Genomic DNA, 18400 nt, shown 5'->3' with positions numbered 1-18400 from the left:
AGGAAGTACTAGTATTTTTTTTTTTAAAGATTTTTTATTTATTTATTTGACAGAGAGAGATCACAAGTAGACGGAGAGGAAGGCAGAGAGAGAGAGAGAGGGAAGCAGGCTTCTTGCTGAGCAGAGAGCCCGATGTGGGACTCGATCCCAGGACCCTGAGATCATGACCTGAGCCGAAGGCAGCGGCTTAACCCACTGAGCCACCCAGGCGCCCCGGAAGTACTAGTATTAACCACACCACGGATAATGCTCATATAATAATGCTTGATAGTAATAATGCTTGATAAGTCAAAGAAGCCAGTAAAAATGACCATACAGCACGGAATTCAATTTATACGGGATGTCTGGGATGGGCAAATCTAGAGATGTAGAAAGTAGGTTCGTGGTTGACTATGGTTGGAGGAAGGTAGAGACAGTAGACGATCTTGAAAGGGTAAGGTGGGTTCTTTTTAATCTTTGTGGTTTTTTTTTTTAAAGATTTTATTTATTTATTTGACAGACAGAGATCACAAGCAGGCAGAGAGGCAGGCGGAGAGAGAGGAGGAAGGAGGCTTCCTGCTGAGCAGAGAGCCCGATGCAGGGCTCGATCCCAGGACCCTGAGATCATGACCTGAGCCGAAGGCAGAGGCTTTAACCTACTGAGCCACCCAGGCGCCCCTCTTTATGGTTTTAAATCTGAGATTAGCAACACCCATCCCAAAGGACTGTAGCGAGAGCTCAGAACAGAGGGTCTTGACATAAAGGAATGCTCAGGGGGCACCTGGGTGGCTCAGTGGGTTAAGCCTCTGCCTTTGGCTCAGGTCATGATCTCAGGGTCCTGGGATCGAGCCCCGCATCGGGCTCTCTGCTCATCGGGGAGCCTGCTTCCTCCTCTCTCTCTTCCTGCCTCTCTGCCTACTTGTGATCTCTCTCTGTCAAATAAATAAATAAAATCTTTTAAAAAATAAAAAATTTAAAAATAATAAAATTAACAAAAAGGGGATGCTCAGTATTTGGCAATTTCCTTCCTGTCTTTCCCCACAGAAGGCCTTATCTTGCCCTTTTACCAACCGCTTTCAAGCTCCCCAGACCAAAAGTCGCCACTCCAGGAGTCACCAAGTGCTCCCACATCCACGGCAGTCCTGGAGGACTGGGTGCCCCCATCATGGTCCAGCCACAAGCCCAGAAAGCAGGAGGCTCCCAGAGCTGAGTGGCCCCTGATTGAAACATCTGGAGAGCACAGCAGAGGTGAGGCCCCTGCAGAGCTCCTGGAGAGGACAGGTGGGGCTGAGGCACGGGTCGGGCCAGACAGGCAGACTGAGCACAAATGATCTCAAGTGCATCCGAAACCCCTCTCCAGAAAACCCCGCTGGCTGGCGTCCCTCCATCGGGCTAAGCCACCGTTTCTAGGCGGCCCTTGGAAATTACAATGCAGGTGCTTTACCCAGTGCAGGAAACACATCAGGCTCTGTGCCCAGTGTGGGGCACAGCTGCTCAAATGTCACAGCCCCTCCCTCCATGGGGTCAAGATCCTTGTCGCCCATCGTGGAGATGAGAAACACAGGACTCAGAGAGGGAAGACTGCAGGTTCCTGGGGGCAGGGGTGGATTTCAGCCTCTGTGGTCTCCCTGATGCCAGAATCCACACCTTTAAGCCCCACATCACGCTCTCTCTGCCAGGTGGGCAACAGGGACAGTCAGGCTCACAGGCTCCTCATGCCACCCAGGGTCTTAGCCGTTACCAAGACATACCCTTAGAACTGACCCTAATGCTCAGAGATGCCCTCTTGAAATCTGAGAGATGTTAAGGGGAAAGGATTCTTTCTGCGTCCAGGTAGGAGTGAACTTGTGGAATTCAGGGTCCTGAAATGTGTGTGGCCCAGGCTGAGAATGTATTGACTGACTTGATAAGGTACGCTGCCTTTTATTCAGAAGGGGAGGAAGAAAGGAGGGAGGGAGGGAAGGAGAGAAAGAAGGAATGTAGGAAGGAAGGAAGGAGGGAGGGAGGGGAGAAAGAAAGAAAGAAAGAAAGAAGGAAGGATTAGAGAACATTTAACAGAAACATACCAGTGCAATAACCTTAAAATGAAGCAAGCATGAAAGCCATGAGGACGAATTACTTGCAAATAATTAATTATTGATTTTGAGCATCCTAGCAACCAGGGCGAAAAGGGAAATGTAATAGGGTTACACAATGCTGCTTACTCAGTAGAAAAGATCAAATCAAAAGAAACACATTTTTTTCCTGATTCTAAATTCTTCATTTTCTCCAGCTTTATTAGAGTATATCTGGCAAATAGAGTCGGATTTAAAGTGTACAAAGTGACAGTTTGATAAATCTATGCATTGTGATGTGATCACCATGAGTGATCAAGTTAATGAACACATGCATCACCTCCCATACCTGTGTGTGTGTGTGTGTGTGTGTGTGTGTGTGTGTGTGTGTGAAGAATCCTTGAGATCTAGTCGCTCCATGAATTTCCAGTATGAACCACACTAGTCTTAACTATAGTCGCCATGCTGTACATTAGACCCTCAGAACTTAGTCATCTTATAACTACAACTTGTACCCATCAACAAATGTCTCCCCATTTCCCACATCCTCAGCCCCTAGCCACCAACATTCTGCTCTCTGCTTCTATGTGCTTGAATTTTGGGTTTTTGTTTTTTGTTTTTTGTTTTACATTGCACATCTGAGTGGTACTCTATATCTGTCTTTCTCTCTCTGGCTTATGTCACTTAGCATGATACCCTCCAAGTTCATCCATGTTGTCACAGATGGCAGAATTTCCCTTTTTTATGGCTGAATTATATTCCACTGTATATATGTGCCACATTTTCTTTATCCACTCATCAGCCAGAGGACACCTAGGCTGTTTCCATGTCTTGGCTGCTGTGAATAATGCTGCAGCAGACATGGGGAGGCAGGTGTCTCTTCAAGATACCGATCTTTGTTTCCTTTGGATAAATACCCAGATGTGGCATTCCTGGATCATATGTCAATCCTATTTTTAATTTTTTGAGGAAGCTCTATACTGTTTTCCACAGTGGCAGCACCAACTTACATTCCCACTGACAGTGTGCAGGAGTCCCTCTTGTCCACATGCTCGCCAACCTGTTACAGCCTGTCTGGCTGACGATAGTTTCCAGACAGATGTCAGGTGCTACTGGATGTGCATTTCCCTAATGATTAGTGGTGTTCATTTGCACATCCTCTTTAGAAAAAAAATGTCTATTCAGGTCCTTTGCTCATTGTTTGTGTTTGTTTTGTTTTGCTGTTGAGTTGTATGAGTTCTTTATATATGTTTTATATTAACCCCTTACCTGATGTGCGCTTTACAAATGTGTCCCCCCTTTCCACAGGTTGCCTTTTCATTTTATCAATCATTTTGTTTGCTGCACAGAAGCATTCTAGTTTGATGTAGTCCCACTTTCGTATTTTTGCTTTTATTTCTTTTGGTGTCATATTTTGCTTTTGTTTCTTCCTTTGTTTGCTTTTGTTTCATATTTTTGCTTTTGTTTCTTTTGGTGTCATATCAAAAAAATGATTGTCGAGATCAACGTCAAGGACCTTTCCCCTCAAATTTTCTTCTAAGAGTTTTATGCCTTCACATCTTACATTTAAGTTTTTAATCCATTCAGTGTTAATATCTGTGGGTGTTGTAAGGTGGGAGTTCAGTTTCATTCTCTTGCATACAGACATTTCCCAACATCATTCATTGAAGACACAATCTTCTCCTCATTGAGTATCTCAGCTCCCTTGTCAAGTATCACTGACCATATATGCACGGGTTTATTTCTGGGCTTTCAGCTCTGTTGTATTGATCCCTGTGTCTGTTTTTATGCCAGTACCATACTGTTTTGATTACGACAGCTTTGTAATAATGTTTGGGAAATCAGGAAGTGTGATGCCTCCAGCTTTGTTCCTTTTTCTCAAAATTGCTTTGGCTGTGAGGTTTTTGTGATTTCATAAGAATTTTAAGATTGCATTTTTTTCATGTGCATGAAAAATGCCACTGGAATTTTGATAGGGTTTGAACTGAATCTGTAGATTGCTTTGGGTCATAAGAACATTTTTACAATACTAATTCCTATAACCCAGGAACATAGAATATCTTTCCATTCATTTGTGTCTTGCTCAATTTATCAATATGTTATAGTTTTCTATGCACAGGCTTTTCACCTCCATGGTTAAATTTATCCCTGAGTATTTTATTGTTTTTGATGCAAGACAAATGTCTGCTTCAGATAGTTCATTGTTAGTGTATCAAAATGCAATTGATGTTTCTATGTTGATATTGTATCCTGCAAGTTTACTGAATTCTTTTATCAATTCTAGAACATTTTGGTGGAGTCTTTTAGGGTTTCTATCTGTAAGATCATGCCACCTGTATACAGAAACATTTTACTTCTTAATGATTTGGATCGCTTTTATTTTTCTGCTTGCCTAATTGCTCTGACTGGGACTTCCAGTAACATGTTAAAGAGAAGTGGTGAGGGGGCACCTGGGTGGCTCTGTCAGTCAAGCATCTGACTTTTAATTTCAGCTCAGGTCAAGATCTCAGGGTTGTGAGATTGAGCCCCATGTCAGGCTTTGTGCTCAGCAAGGAGTCTGCTTGAGATTCTCTCTCTGCCTCTCCCTCCCCAAAATAAATAAGTCCAGAAAGAAAGAAAGAAAGGAAGAAAGAAAGAAAGCGAGGAAGGGAGGAAAGGAGAAAGAAAGAAAGAAGTGGTGAAATTGGGCATCCTTGTCTTGTTCTTGATCTCAGAGGAAAAGGTTTAGCCTTTTGTCCTTGAGTGTGATGAGCTTCTCATATATGGCCTCTGTCATGCTGAGTATGTTCCTTCTATACCCAATTTGTTGAAAGCTTTTATCATGAAACAAAAAGTTGAATTTTGATAACTGCTTTTTCTGTATCTACTGAGATGATCATATAATTTTATACTTGGTTTTATTAATGTGGTATATCGCATTTATTGATTTGCCTGTGTTGATCCATCTTTGCATCCCAGACATAAATCCCACTTGGTCATGGTATATGACCCTTGTGCTGTTGAATTTGATATGCTGGCATTTTGTTGAGAATTTTTGTGTGTATGTTCATCAGGGATATTGGACTATAATTTTCCCTTTTTGTAGCGTTCTTGCCTGACCTTGTTATCAGGGCAAAACTGGCCTCATAAGGTGACGTGAGAAGTGGCTACCTACTCTTCCTTTGGAAGAGTATGAGAAGAATTGGCTTTAATTCTTTAAATATTTAAATATTTTTTAAATATTTAAATAATTTATCAAGGGAGACATCTGGTTCTGGGTGCTCTTTGTTGGGAAATTCTTAATTACTGATTCAATCCCCTTTCTAGTTAAAAGTCTAGTCATAAGTTGCATGTCTCTAGGGATTTATCCATTTCTTCTAGGTTGCCCAGTTTGTTGTCATCTGATTACTCAAAGCAGCCTTGTGACTCGTTGTCTCCTCAATTTCATTAGCAATTGATTTTATTTATTTGAGTCTTCTCTCTCTCTCTCTTATTTTTTTCCTTAGTCAAGCTAAATGTTTGTCAATTTTGTTTGTCTTTTTTTAAAAAATCAGCTTTTAGTTTGGTTTGACTTTTGCTTTTCTAGCCTCTCGTTTATTTCTGCTCTGGTCTTTGTTATTCCCTTCCTTCTGCTAATTTTGGACTTAGTTTGCTTTCCTTTCTCTAGTTCCTTACAGTGTAAAGTTGGGCTGTTTGTTTGAGACCTTTCATTCTTCTTTATGTAGGGGTGTGTCACTATAAACTTCCCTCTTAGAATAACTTCTGCTGCAGATTTTCTGATCTCTTATTCTGCCCCCAGGGATATGTTTTAGTATGCTGTGTTTCGACTTTCATTTGTCTCAAGATTTTTTTTTTTAATTTTAACTTGTTCTTTTAAACCATTGATTGTTTGAGAGGGTTGCTTAATTTCCACTTATTTATAAATTTTCCCAGTTCCTCATGTTAGCAAGTTCTAGTTTCATATCATTGTGGTTAGAAAAAATACTTCACATGGTTTCAGTTTCTGAGACCTGTTGAGGCTTATTATATGATCTGTCCTAGAGAACATTCTCTGTGCTTTTGAGAACATGAATCCTGATACTATTGGATGGAAGGGTCTGCATGTCTAACACAAATGTTCTTTTTGGTCTAACATGTGGTTCAAGTCCAGCATTTCCTTACTGATGTTCTGTCTGGATCACCTCTCTGTTGTTGGAAGTGGGGTATTGGAAGTCCCCTGCTATTATTGTGTGGCTGTCTATTTCTGCCTACTGATCTGTTAATATTTTCTTGGCAAATTTAGGTGTTATAACATCCTGATGAATTCACCCCTTCGTTACTATTTAATTACCTTCTTTTTCTCTTATTAAGTGTTTTGACTTAAAGTCTGATCTGTCTAGAGGAAGTGTAGCTACTTCTCTCTTTTGATTTCCATTTGCTTGGAATATCATTTTCCATCCCTTCACTTTAGCTTAAGTGTGTCCTGAAAGCTGAAATGAGACTCTTTTAGACAGCATGTCGTTGGGTCTTGGTGTTGGTTTTTTTTTTTTTTTCTTTTTTTTTTTTTAATCCTTTCAGACATTCTGTCTTTTGATGGGAGAATTTAATCCATTTACATTTAAAGTAATTTCTATAGCTAAGGACTTAGTATTGCCATCTTGTTTATTGTTTTCTGCCTGCTTTGCTCTTCCTTTATTCTTTTCTTATTCTCTTGCTGTTTTCCTTTGTGATTTGATGGTTTCTTATAGAGGCATGTTTTGATTCCTTTCTCTTTATCCTTTGTGTGTCTACTATAGGTTTTTGCTTTGTGGCTACCGTGAGGCTTACATAGAACATCTGATAGCTATAGCACTCTACTTTAAGGTGATAACAACATAATTTTGATCACATACAAAAATGCTACCCTTTTACTTCCATACACACACACACATTTTTATGTTTTTGATGTCACAATTTGCATCTTTTTATATTGTGTACCCATTAACAAATTATTGTAACTCATTATTTTTAATACTTTTCTAGACTTTGTACTAGCATTCAGCGTTTTACACACCACCATCACAGTTGTTTTTTTTTTTTTTTAAGATTTTGTTTATTTATTTGACAGAGATCACAAGTAGACAGACAGAGGCAGGCGGGGGCGGGGGGGAAGCAGGCTCCCTGCAGAGCAGAGAGCCCAATGCAGGGCTCTATCCCAGGACCCTGAGATCATAACCTGAGCTGAAGGCAGAGGTTTTAACCCACTGAGCCACCCAGGTGCTCCACCACCATCACAGTATTAAGAGCATTCTGAATTTCACTCCACACTTATCTTTCCCAGTGAGTTACACTTCCATGTATTTTCATGTTACTAATTAGCATCCCTTCATTTCAGCTTGAAGAACCCCCTTTAGCATTTCTTACAAATCAGGCCTCATGGTGATGAGCTTTTGTTTATCTAGGAAAGTATTTCACTATCATTTCTGAAGAACTGTTTTGCTAGGTCAAGTACTTTTGGTTGGCAAAAGGTGTTTATTCGGCACTTTGAATAAATATATCCACCCACTCGGTCCTGGCCTGCAAAGTGTCACTTCTGGGAAATCTGCTAACAGCCTTTTGGGAGTTCCCTGGCATATGATGAGACTTTTTTTTCTTTTTCCTTGCTCCTTTCAAAATTTTCTGTCTTTAGGTTGTTTGTTTCTTTGTTTGTTTACAGTTTTGTTGTGGTTTATATAAGTGAAATCCTCTTTGGGTTTAATCCATATGGAGAGCCATGAGTTTTATGTACCTGGATGTCCATATCTTTTCCCCAGCTGTGGGAAATCTTTAGCCATTATTTCTTTAATAAGCTTTCCGTCCCTTCCTCTTTCTCTTCTCTTTCTGGGCCTCCCATAATGCAAATAATACTTTGTTTGATGGTGTCCATAATTCACATTGGCTTTCTTCACTCTTTTGCATGCATTTTTCTTTTTTCTCCTCTGACTGGATGGTCACAAATGACCTGCCTCAGAGTTTATAGGTTCTTTCTTCTGTTTGAGCCCCTGTGTTGTTGATGCTCTCCATTGCATGTTTGTTCCTTTTAGTCACTATTCTTCAGCTCCCAAATTTCTACTTGTTTCTTTTTTATGATTTCTGTCTCCCTGTTGAACTTCTTGCTTTGTTTGTGTATTGTTTTCCCGGTTTCATTGAGTTGTCTACCTGTGTTTTCATGTAGCCTTCTGAGCTTCCTTGAAAGAACTAGTTTGAATTCTTTAGCACTTCACAGATTTCCATTTTGGTGGGGAGGGTTGATTGCTGGAAACGTGTGGTGTTCCTCTGGGGTGTCCTGTTTCCTTATCATCTCATGTTTCTTGCAGCTTTGTGTTCACATCTGTGCATTGGATGGAATATTCACATCTTCCAGATTTTATAGACTGGTTTTGGTCTGGAAAGGTCTTCATCTGTGGGTGGATGTGAGGGCACAGGCTGGGTGGGGGTCAGCAGCCAAGGCTGCTGGGGACCTTCTGCTCTCTTATTCTGCCCTTGGGGATATCATGGCCAAGGGGATCCCTTTTGGCACTGGTTCCAGCTTGCAGGCACCCTCATGGTTGTGTACTGGTATCTGATCCAGAGGTGTCCAGAGTAACCACAGAATTGGGGTCTAAAGTGTGGATATGCACAGAGCATCCAGAGCTCTAGGGTCCAGGGCATGTACACAGTTGGGGAGGCTGGCAACCTTGACCCCAGAGCAATGCAACAACACTTTCAGAAAGGGGGCACAGTATCATCTCTGCACTGAGGAATCCATGGTGGGGATGGCTGTTGGTTTCCTCAGTGGCAGAAGCTGCTGGTGTCCACTCTGTAGCAGGCCACTGGAGTCCACACCAACAGCCATGATGGGGTCCTCTTCTGTGAAACCTGCTGGGAGTCCACAGTAGGGCCACTGATGTCTTCAGCAGCAAAGACTGCTAGTTCCTCCCTAGTGCAGACCTCTGGGCACCATAGTGGCCCCTGTTGCATGGCTGATGCTTGCAGCCTTCACCCTTCTCCATTGTCCCTAGGCTTCCCCAGATGTCTATGGGAGGCTGATCTCCCCAGCAATCCTTTTTCTGTGGGTTGTTGTTGTTTTTTGTTTGTTTGTTTGTTTGTTTGTTTTGGCACTGTGTTGCTGTAGGTTCTTCATTAAAGTCCTGAGTTCTCCTGAAGCTATTTGCATTCATGAAAAGCTATCTAATCGTGGGGGGGAGAGGGCAAATACCAGTATCTCCTACTCCCCATCTTGCTAATGTCAATTCCCCCCAATTCTGAATTCTAAGGGACTTCCTCAGTGGGGAAACTTGAATAAAATAATATCCCAACAACAGTTTCATAGCAAGTGCAAAATCTGCATGGTACACAGTTTGATATATAGAGAGTAAAAGTAGGCAGATTTCCTGTGTACAGGAGAAGACAGTGAATATTTCAGGCTTTGTGGGCCACAGGGCCCATATGGCAAATACTGTACTCTCCATTGTAGCCTGAAAGCAGACATCCGCAATACCCAAACCAGGAGGCCTGGCAGGGAGACAGTGAAGCTATATTTATGGACACTACATTCTGAATTTTTTATAACTTTCACATACTGTGAAATATTCTTCTTTTTATTTTTTTCAACTGTTTAAAAAATGCACTGACCATTCTCAGGTTATAGGTTTTACAACAGGTGGCCCACTGGATTGGACTAGTGTCTGCTAACCGCCATTCGAAAGCATATTGTTGGAGGTACTGGCGGCAGGGGGAGGATTTTTAGAGTATAACCAAAAATACAGGATTTAGGTCTGTGGGAGCATTAACAGATCCAAGAGAATGAGGATGTTCTGGAGAACATGGTGCCAAGAAGAACTAATGCCTCCCTTGGCACCTCAGGCCGACACACACAACGTAAGACAATGTAACCTGCCCAGTGAGAAACTGAGATCTGATGTTTCTGGAATCTGTGGGAGACAGTGTAGAATGCACCCGGAATTGTATCTCCTGGGGGCAGGGGACCACCATCTGCCATTGGTCGAGGGCTCCTCCTGGACACAACCCTTAGACAGACAACCACAGGTGCAGGCAGAAGGACATCCTTGGCCTGTGCTTCCATGGTGGGTGCTGAGGTCAACGTTATCTCCTTCACTCCTCTGTGACCTCCTACAAGGAGATGTCATGATCCCCAGTTTACAGGCGAGAAAACTGAGGCCCAGTGGGGCAAATGGCTCAGGCCACGGACTTAATGAGAGCAGTTGCGTTGTATGCTTCCTTCCCTCTTTACCCTCAGCCTCCAGAGTGGCACCTGGCACAGACCAAGCCCTTGGTGACTATCTGCAGCATGAAGTCACCAGGGAGCATGACTTGCTCAAGTCAAGGCAAGTTGGGATTTTTCTGCCCGAAGCCCACGCTCCTTCCACAGCAGTGGCAAGAACCTGCCAGCGTTGGCAGCCAGCATGGCACGTGGCTTGGAGGGGCTGCCTAAAATGGCTGTCGAGTGAATGAGCGAATGAATGAACAGAGGACCAGATGTATACTCTGCCTTCATGTCCCGTCTTTCCCTCCCTTGCGTAGGAATCGGAGAAAGACGCCAGCACCAGGAGAGAAAGAGGCCCTGCCCCACAAAGTCATGGAGAAACGAGGATTTACAAGAAGAATTCGTAGAGCTGCTGCTTCTCCATCAATCTCACCGCAGACTCCAGGAGTCCCAGAGCAAGGGGAGCTGGCATCACAGCAGGGTGGAGAAGCAAGGTCAGTTGATCAAGGTCAAAGACTTATTTGGCCTGGGCCTGGGTGCTCAGGAAGAAGGTCAAACAGTTGTACTGCACGGAGTTGCTGGAGTCGGGAAGTCGGTGGTGGCCAGGCAGGTGAGGAGGGCCTGGGAGGAAGGCAGGCTCTACAGGAACCGTTTCCAACACGTCTTCTACTTCAGCTGCAGACAGCTGGCCCAGTCCAAGACGATGAGTCTCAAGGAGCTCATCACAAAGGACTGGGCTGCCCCCACGGCTCCCAGTGAGCAGATCCTGTCTCAGCCCGGACAGCTGCTGCTCATCCTCGATGGTTTGGATGAGCTAAAATGGGTCTTGGGGAAGGAGAAGTCAGAGGTATGTCCATACTGGGACCAACCACAGCTGGTAAAGACACTTCTGGGTGGGTTGCTGAGGAAAACCATCCTCCCTGGGGTATCTCTGCTGATCACAGCACGGACCACGGCTCTGCATCTGTTCATTCTCTCTGTCGAGCAGCCACAGTGGGTGAAGGTCCTGGGGTTCTCCGAGTCCGGCCGGAAGGAATATTTCTACAAATATTTCAAGAGTGAAAGCAAAGCATACAGAGCCTTTTGCGCGGTTGAGTTAAACCAACCACTGTTGACGATGTGTCTCGTGCCCTTGGTGTCCTGGCTGGTCTGCACTTGCATGAAGAAGAAGTTGGAGCAGGGAGAGTCACTCTGGCTTCCCTCCCAGACCACCACTGCCCTCTGTCTGCACTACCTTGCCCAGGCTCTGCCGGCCCAGCCCCTTGGGACTCAGCTGAGGGGCCTCTGCTCTCTGGCTGCCAAGGGCATCAGGCAGGGAGAGAGCTTGCTCATTTGGGAGGATCTCAGGAAGCATGAGCTAGAGGAGGCCACTGTCTCTGCCCTCTTAGAGATGGGCATTCTTCGGAAGCATCCCTCCTCCCCAGACTACGACTTTGCTCACCAGTACCTCCAAGAGTTCTTTGCAGCCGTGTCCTGCGTGCTGGAGAGTGAGGACAAGGAGTGCCATCCCCCCGACAGTATCCGAGGGCTGGAAGACCTGCTAAAGGCGTATGGGGGCCTTGCCCCATTTGGGGTGCCAACCACATGTTTCATCCTGGGACTTCTGAGCGAGCAGGTGCAGCGGGAGATGGAGGCCATCTTCCAGGGCAAGGTGCCTGTGGAGAGGAAACGGAGACTGTTGTGCTGGGCCGAGGAGGCAGTCAGGAACCAGCTCCCCATTCTGCAGCAGGGCTCCCTGCCGATGCTGCACTGTTTGTACGAGACTCAGGACAAGGACTTCCTGACACGCGTGATGGCCCCCTTCCACGGGGCGAGCGTGCGCATCCACACCTGCCTGGAGCTCCTGGTGTTCATGTTCTGCATTAAATTCTGCGCTGTGAAGGAGCTTCGACTGAAAGAGCATGGACAGCATGGACACACGGGGAGCTCCCTCCATGTGGCTCTGTGAGTACCCCACACCCCTCCCGCCAGCCCCTCCGCGGGTCCCATCTCCCTAAGCCTGGCGCCAGGGGCTAGAGGAATGAGGTCACCAGTGACTTCAAACTGCCAAATCTGACCCCGGTTCCCTGTCCCCTTAGGATCCTGTGCAGCGTCCTGCCTGCCTCTGGGGGGGCCCTCTGTGGTTTCCCCGTCCTGTGTCTGTGACGCCTGCCACCTTCTCTTGGGCACATTTCTGCCCCCATGCTAGCCTGACTTGTCTCTCTCTCTCTCTCTTTCTCACTCTCTTTTGGAGAAATACTCCCTCAGCTGCATCAGGCAACCCCCCCGATGACTGTTGACAATGCCACTGGTGCTGAAACATCCTGCCTGTCACCTAAGAATGTGTGTGCCTGCAGGAGAGTCTCTGGTTTTCCCCGAAAAACTGGCTTCCTTGTTTGTGCCCTTGAGGCGCTACTGCTCAGCCTGAAACCCACCATGTTTGAGCTGAGGGAGAGCTTGTTCTAATCACCCTCCAATCCGGCAGCACCGTGAACGTCCCTAACAGGGTCCCCCCAGCAAGGTTGCCCTACGGATCACTTAGCACAGGGATGATTCATTCCATAATCACTTAAGAACTGATTTTTTTGCTAGGCTCTATGCTATGAGATCACAGACTAATAAAACACAGTTCTGCCCTCAAGGAACTCAAAGTCTGAGGGAGAAGATGGATGCCTGTCCCGTAATTAGACTAGAGAGCGATGCCCACGGGGACGGCTCGGCAGGAGCCTGAGGAAGGGAGGGAGCCCACAAGTAGAGCAGATAAAGAAAGGGTTTCAGAGGAAGAAATGTTGGACTCGGGGCTTTTATTCTCTGATCATTTTACGTTTTCTTCTTTTCACGATAAAGTTCGCGCTGACTGCAGAAGGCTGGGGTGCGTTGGTAGACAGGCCGATGAAATCAGCAGGAGCCAGACTTCTGTCACTCAGAGATGATGTAAGAACCAGGGTCTGCCCCGCAGTCTTTCCTCTACACACCTTTCTCCGGCAGAGCTGAGCCATGTGCTGTCCATTCTACTTGAGAGTCTCTATCTTTATTTTTTTTTAATATTTTATTTATTTATTTGACAGAGAGAGAGAGAGATCACAAGTAGGCAGAGAGGCAGGCAGAGAGAGGGGGGAAGCAGGCTCCCTGCTGAGCAGAGAGCCCCATGCGGGGCTCGATCCCAGGACCCCAAGATCATGACCCGAGCCAAAGGCAGAGGCTTAACCCACTGAGCCACCCAGGCGCCCCTCTATCTTTATTTTTTAAATAATCTCTACCCCCGACATGGGGACTCAAAGTCACCACCCCAAGATCAAGAGTCACAGCCTCCTCCGAATGAGTCGGTTGGCACCCAGGTCGTGGTCTTCGTACCGAGGCCACCCGCCCCGCGCAGCACAGGAGCCCAGCACAGCCTCTGTGAATGCCTGAATGACCACGCAATGTTGCACAGGGGAAGGCGCCACGATGGGCTGGACCATCTGCGTATTCCCGGGCATAGGCAGCTTCTCCCTATGCGTGGTTGTAGATGGGAGGTCTGGAAGGAACGGCAGCGGTTGCTGATGAAGAGAGTCCCCTGGGAAGTCGGAGGCTCTGGCTGCCATGTGCAGCAGATTTGAAGGGGACTGAGCCCCAGGAAGGCAAGACAGAGGGAGCAGCAGGGGCCACTCTGAACAAACATGGCAGCTGGGGAGAAATGGAAGACTGGTGGGGGGTTGGGGAAAGGGAACAGAGGACCGACCCAGCGACCCAATGTGGTCGGAATGGGCAGCTTCCAGGCATTCGGCTGGTAATGAAGCAGTGCACGCTTTGAATGATAACTGTCTGTTCCTTACGAGAGCCCCTCTGATGACAGACGCCAAATGTTGGCTGAAAGAGAAAGTTCCGAATTTATGGTTCAAATTCCACAAAATGAAATAAGCATAAAAGGAATTTAAATAATTAAGATTTCAGATGATGGTTTGGGGGGAGGTATGTCTGTAGCATCGAGCCTCCTGGCCTGTTAAAGCTGTGAAGCTACTCTCACAAAACCCTCTGCAGGAGGGTCTCCCGCTGCCTTCCTTTTGCAGCCGGGGACACTGAGTGAGGCTGGGGGACCTGGCATCGGGGCCCCTGCTCCTCGCCTCTGTGTGGCTCTGCAGACCCGGGGGGAAGACTGAGTGGGGGGCACATTGAGACACATTAGTCAAGGGGCTACCAGGTGTGAAGGCGGAGATGCCTGTCTGGAACCCGCCACCACAGAGTTTGAGCTGCTGAAGCCTCGGACATAGGTGAGATTGCTGAAGCGTGTGTGAGGACGGAAACATTAAATGAGGGAAATTACGTGAGGCAGAGTCAACTCTAACACCCTCTGATGAAGGCCATCGTCCATCCTGAGACGCTCTCCTTTGGCGCTTGCTCCCGGGGACCCTTTCCATCCTGGAAGGGGAGGAGGTCCCAACCCGGACAGCAGTACACACAGTCACCTATACAATTCCCCTCCAGTGTCATCCTCAAACCACCTCTCCCGGCTCCTGCTCCCTCCTCCCCTCCCTCCTTTCCTTTCTGGGCTCCGGGATTCTAGAAGTCAGCACCAAAAGAACTCAGGTGTGTCTGCATTGAAGGGAGGAAAGCCCCGCCAACTCGTCCTCTGTATCAGGACCTCTGCTGGGCACTGCAGATAAAAAAAAAAAAAGATGAGAAACCCCTGCCCTGGAGGAACTCCAGACTAGGACAGACACAGACTCACAAAATGAACACTTGAGATGATGTGGCAAGGATTGCAGAGCTAGGAAGCACACAGGACGGGCATGCTGCCCAGGGGCGTGGGGGACAGAGGAGCCATCAGGGAAGCTGCTCGGTCGGTCCTGGGCTTGGCACTCCGAGGGACAGAGCCGCAACAGGGCTTTGCAGGGCTGTGCACCCCAGACCCTGCCCACACAGCTCATGCCACTCCTGTCCCTCTCCCCCTCCCTCAGGCTCAGCGGGGTCCTGGTCACAGATGTCTGCTGGGAGGTTCTATTTTTCACTCTCCAGACCACTGGAAACCTGAAGGAGCTGGACCTAAGTGGAAACTGCCTGAGCAACACTACAGTATGGAGTCTCTGCGAGGCCCTGAGGTTCCCTTGCTGCCATCTGGAAACCCTGCGGTGAGTCTGAGCTGGGTCCTGCTCGGAAACAGGGATGGGCAGGAGATTTGAGAAGGAATCTGAGGGCTCTACTGTTCAACATCCTGCCAGAGGTTCTCTCCAGGACAGTTAGGCAAGAAAATGAACAAATGCTTCCAGGGTAGGAAGGAAGAGGTGAAACAATCTCTCTTTGGAGACAGCATAATCTTACATATGGAAAATCATAAAGAATCCATAGAAATAGCCGTCAGAACTAATGAACGCGTTCACCGAGATTTTAAGATATAAGGTCAACATGTAAAAATCGGTCCGACTTCTGCACACTAGCAATGAGCAACCCAAAAACAAAATTAAGGAAACAAGTCCACTTACAATAGCATCAAAAAGAATGAAATACTTAGGAGCAAATTTAGCAAAAGAAAAGCAAGGTTTACATACCGAAAACTACAAAACATGATTAAAACAAATTAAATGAGGGCGCCTGGGTGGCTCAGTGGGTTAAGCCGCTGCCTTCAGCTCAGGTCATGATCCCAGGGTCCTGGGATCGAGTCCCGCATCGGGCTCTCTGCTCAGCAGGGAGCCTGCTTCCCTTCCTCTCTCTCTGCCTGCCTCTCTGCCTACTTGTGATCTGTCTGTCAAATAAATGAATAAAATCTTTAAAAAAAAAAAACAAATTAAATGATAACTTAAGTAATGGAAAGGCATCCCATGTTCATGGATCAGAAAATTAATATCGTTATGATGGCGACACTCCCCAAACTACTGCACAGATTCAGTTCAATCCCTATCAAAATCAAAGCTGTGTTTCTTGAAGACGTGGTCAAGCTGATCCTAAAATTCATTTGCAAGGACAAGACTGCATGTCAGGTGTTGGGAAATCCCCACAGTGTTTACTGCTCAGGAAGAGAAAAGCCAACAAAGCAGACTGAAAAAGAGCGGCCAGGGAAGTGGGAAGAACGCCAGGAGAGTGTGCTCCATGGAGCCCAAGGGAGTGGAGGGTTCCAAGGACGGTGTAGCCAGCAGGGGCCACTGCTGCTGGGAAGCCAAGTAAAGCAAGGGCTAAAAACTGTCCACCACTGGATTAGCGTTGGGGCAGTTGGGTGGTCTTAGCAGGAATAGCCTCTGTCATGTCAGGGCCAACATCCAGACTGGAATGGAGGAAGCAGAGGGAGACAGGTAGAAAATGAGGCCACAATACTAAGACTTGGGTGGGAAAAAAGAGAAACGAGTTAAAGCAGAGGGAAACAGGAGCCAACTAAAGGGGTGTGTGTGTGTGTGTGTGTGTGTGTGTGTGTGTGTGTGTTTGACCAGTTGCTTGCATTTAAGAAGAAGGAAAAGACCTAAATTTGAAATTTGATATGAAAGAAACACAAGGAGAAAGCAGCTGAGAGGGGAAGAAGAGAGAATGACTGACCTTGGAGAGGAGGAACGGCCTCCTCCACTGTATCAGGAAGGCAGGCAGGGACAGGACCCAGGGACGTAAGCACAGAGGCACACAGTAGGACTGTGGGGTGCTGTGGGGTTTCCATCGCATGCCTCCGTTCTCCTCTGTGAGGTAGGAGTCGAGTTGTCTGCTGAGAACGTGAGGGTTGGCTGTGGAGGTTGGGGAAAGATAATATTCTGAAATGGTCTTTGTACAGTGGGGGGTTTCCACCTGCCAGGCATCACCAAGGCTCCTAGTCGTGGTTCCCAACAGCCACACCTGCCCTGTGACTCAGGTGGGGGTGGGGGTTTGTTCGGGAGCAGAAAGATGGCAGAGTTTGGGGTTAGCCAGAAGGATGTGACGGAAGGTCACCTTTAGGACGTTGGCGATGACGGATCATGGAATCTAAGCTAGATTCCAAGGGAAGTGAAGAAAAGCCAGAGGCTGGGGGGCTGGAGAGAAAGGGGACCAACAGAGTAAGAAGGCAAATGTAGCCTTGTGTTGTGATTTCCTGGGTCCCCTCCCAAAACCGTTCCAAGGAGAGTTGCCTGGGTCTCGCAGAAAGGCTTCTGCAAGGGACTCAGAAACCCAACCTCACGCCCTGCGGGGGGAAGACATCCAACTTCCATGGACCCCTCACGTGGGCGTAGAACTTCATAATTTCTGTGTCCTCTGGGGTCTTCAGGAAAGAATCCATGAACATAGCATAGCAGAGACAACCATTTCTGGTTCCCAGACAATAAGAATTGAGGCCCAGAGACGTCAACAGTCTTGCCCCAGTTTCCACAGCCGGAAACAGGAGAGCTGAGACGGGAACCCGGTGAGAACACAGCCAGCACCAGCAGGACTCCTCTGTCAGGAAAGCCTGAATCTGGCTCTTGCCGGCTCCCTGGGGTCATGTCACAGAAAGAAGGCGTGTTCCCCCAAGAGCACCAAGGCTAGGTCAGGCCGACGTGACTCGTTCCCCTCACTGGGAACACTGGGAGAGCTCAGGACTTTATTGACTCTGGAGCCAAGACCATCTAGGATGCTCCAGCAAAGTCCCGGGGGACAACCGGAGACTGGCACGGCCCCAAAAGAGGTTGCATGGGCCAGGGTCAAGGGTCCTGGCGCATTCTGCGTGGTGGGGCATGTTGAATGGAGCCCATCACTTGGGCAAGAAGGAGCTGGTGATCTGAAAGACGGGGGGCCAGGAAGAGCAGAGGCCGGAGGGCAGGAGGGATGAGCCTCGTGTCGCCTCGGGGACGGAAGGGAGGGAGCGGGGCTGCGCGGGAGCCGAGCACCGGGGGGCGAAGCACATTGGCGGGTGTCACATGTCTCCCACAAGTTGACCCGCTGCGGCCTCACGCTGAGGGCTGCATAGGCCTTGCCTGGGTGCTGGGCGCCCATCGGACCTTGACCGAGCTGGGGCTGAGCTTCAACCCGCTCCTGGACCAGGGGGCCGAGCACCTCTGCGACGGGCTGAAACAGCGGGGCTGCTGGCTATGTGGGCTGCGGTGACTGTCCTCACTAGCCGTCTGTGCGGGTGGACGGGGGAGGGGGCGGGAGTTGCCCCAGGTCCGTCGGGCAGACGGGCACTGGGGGGCACAGAGCAGGAAGGCCCTTGCTCCCCCGGGGCTCCCGTGTCGACACGGTTGGTGCCCCCGTGCAAGGGGCCCCGGGGCAGATCCGTCAGTGGGGTGAGCGTGCCCAGCGG

General features: G+C 47.7%; 1 protein-coding gene across 7 annotated transcripts in view; it reads left to right on the top strand.

Moving 5' to 3' along the window:
* Positions 1 to 18400, top strand: part of NLRP1 (NLR family pyrin domain containing 1) — a 33763-nt gene that overhangs the window by 3075 nt on the left and 12288 nt on the right. For 6 of the 7 annotated variants that reach the window (XR_007123420.1, XM_047707627.1, XM_047707628.1 and 3 more), the window contains exons 4-6: positions 1024 to 1227; positions 10533 to 12159; positions 15132 to 15302. Coding sequence is in view for 6 of the 7 variants with exons in the window: in XM_047707627.1 (XP_047563583.1) it covers positions 1024 to 1227; positions 10533 to 12159; positions 15132 to 15302 (2002 nt within the window). In the remaining variant the exon portion in view is untranslated. The remainder of the gene's footprint in view (positions 1 to 1023; positions 1228 to 10532; positions 12160 to 15131; positions 15303 to 18400) is intronic. The other variant, XM_047707630.1, reaches the window with a different exon arrangement.

The sequence above is a fragment of the Lutra lutra genome, chromosome 16 (assembly GCF_902655055.1).
Source record: "Lutra lutra chromosome 16, mLutLut1.2, whole genome shotgun sequence".
NCBI lineage: Eukaryota > Metazoa > Chordata > Mammalia > Carnivora > Mustelidae > Lutra > Lutra lutra.
The sequence above is the reverse complement of the archived record's forward strand: the minus strand, read 5'-3'. Positions and strand labels throughout refer to the sequence as shown.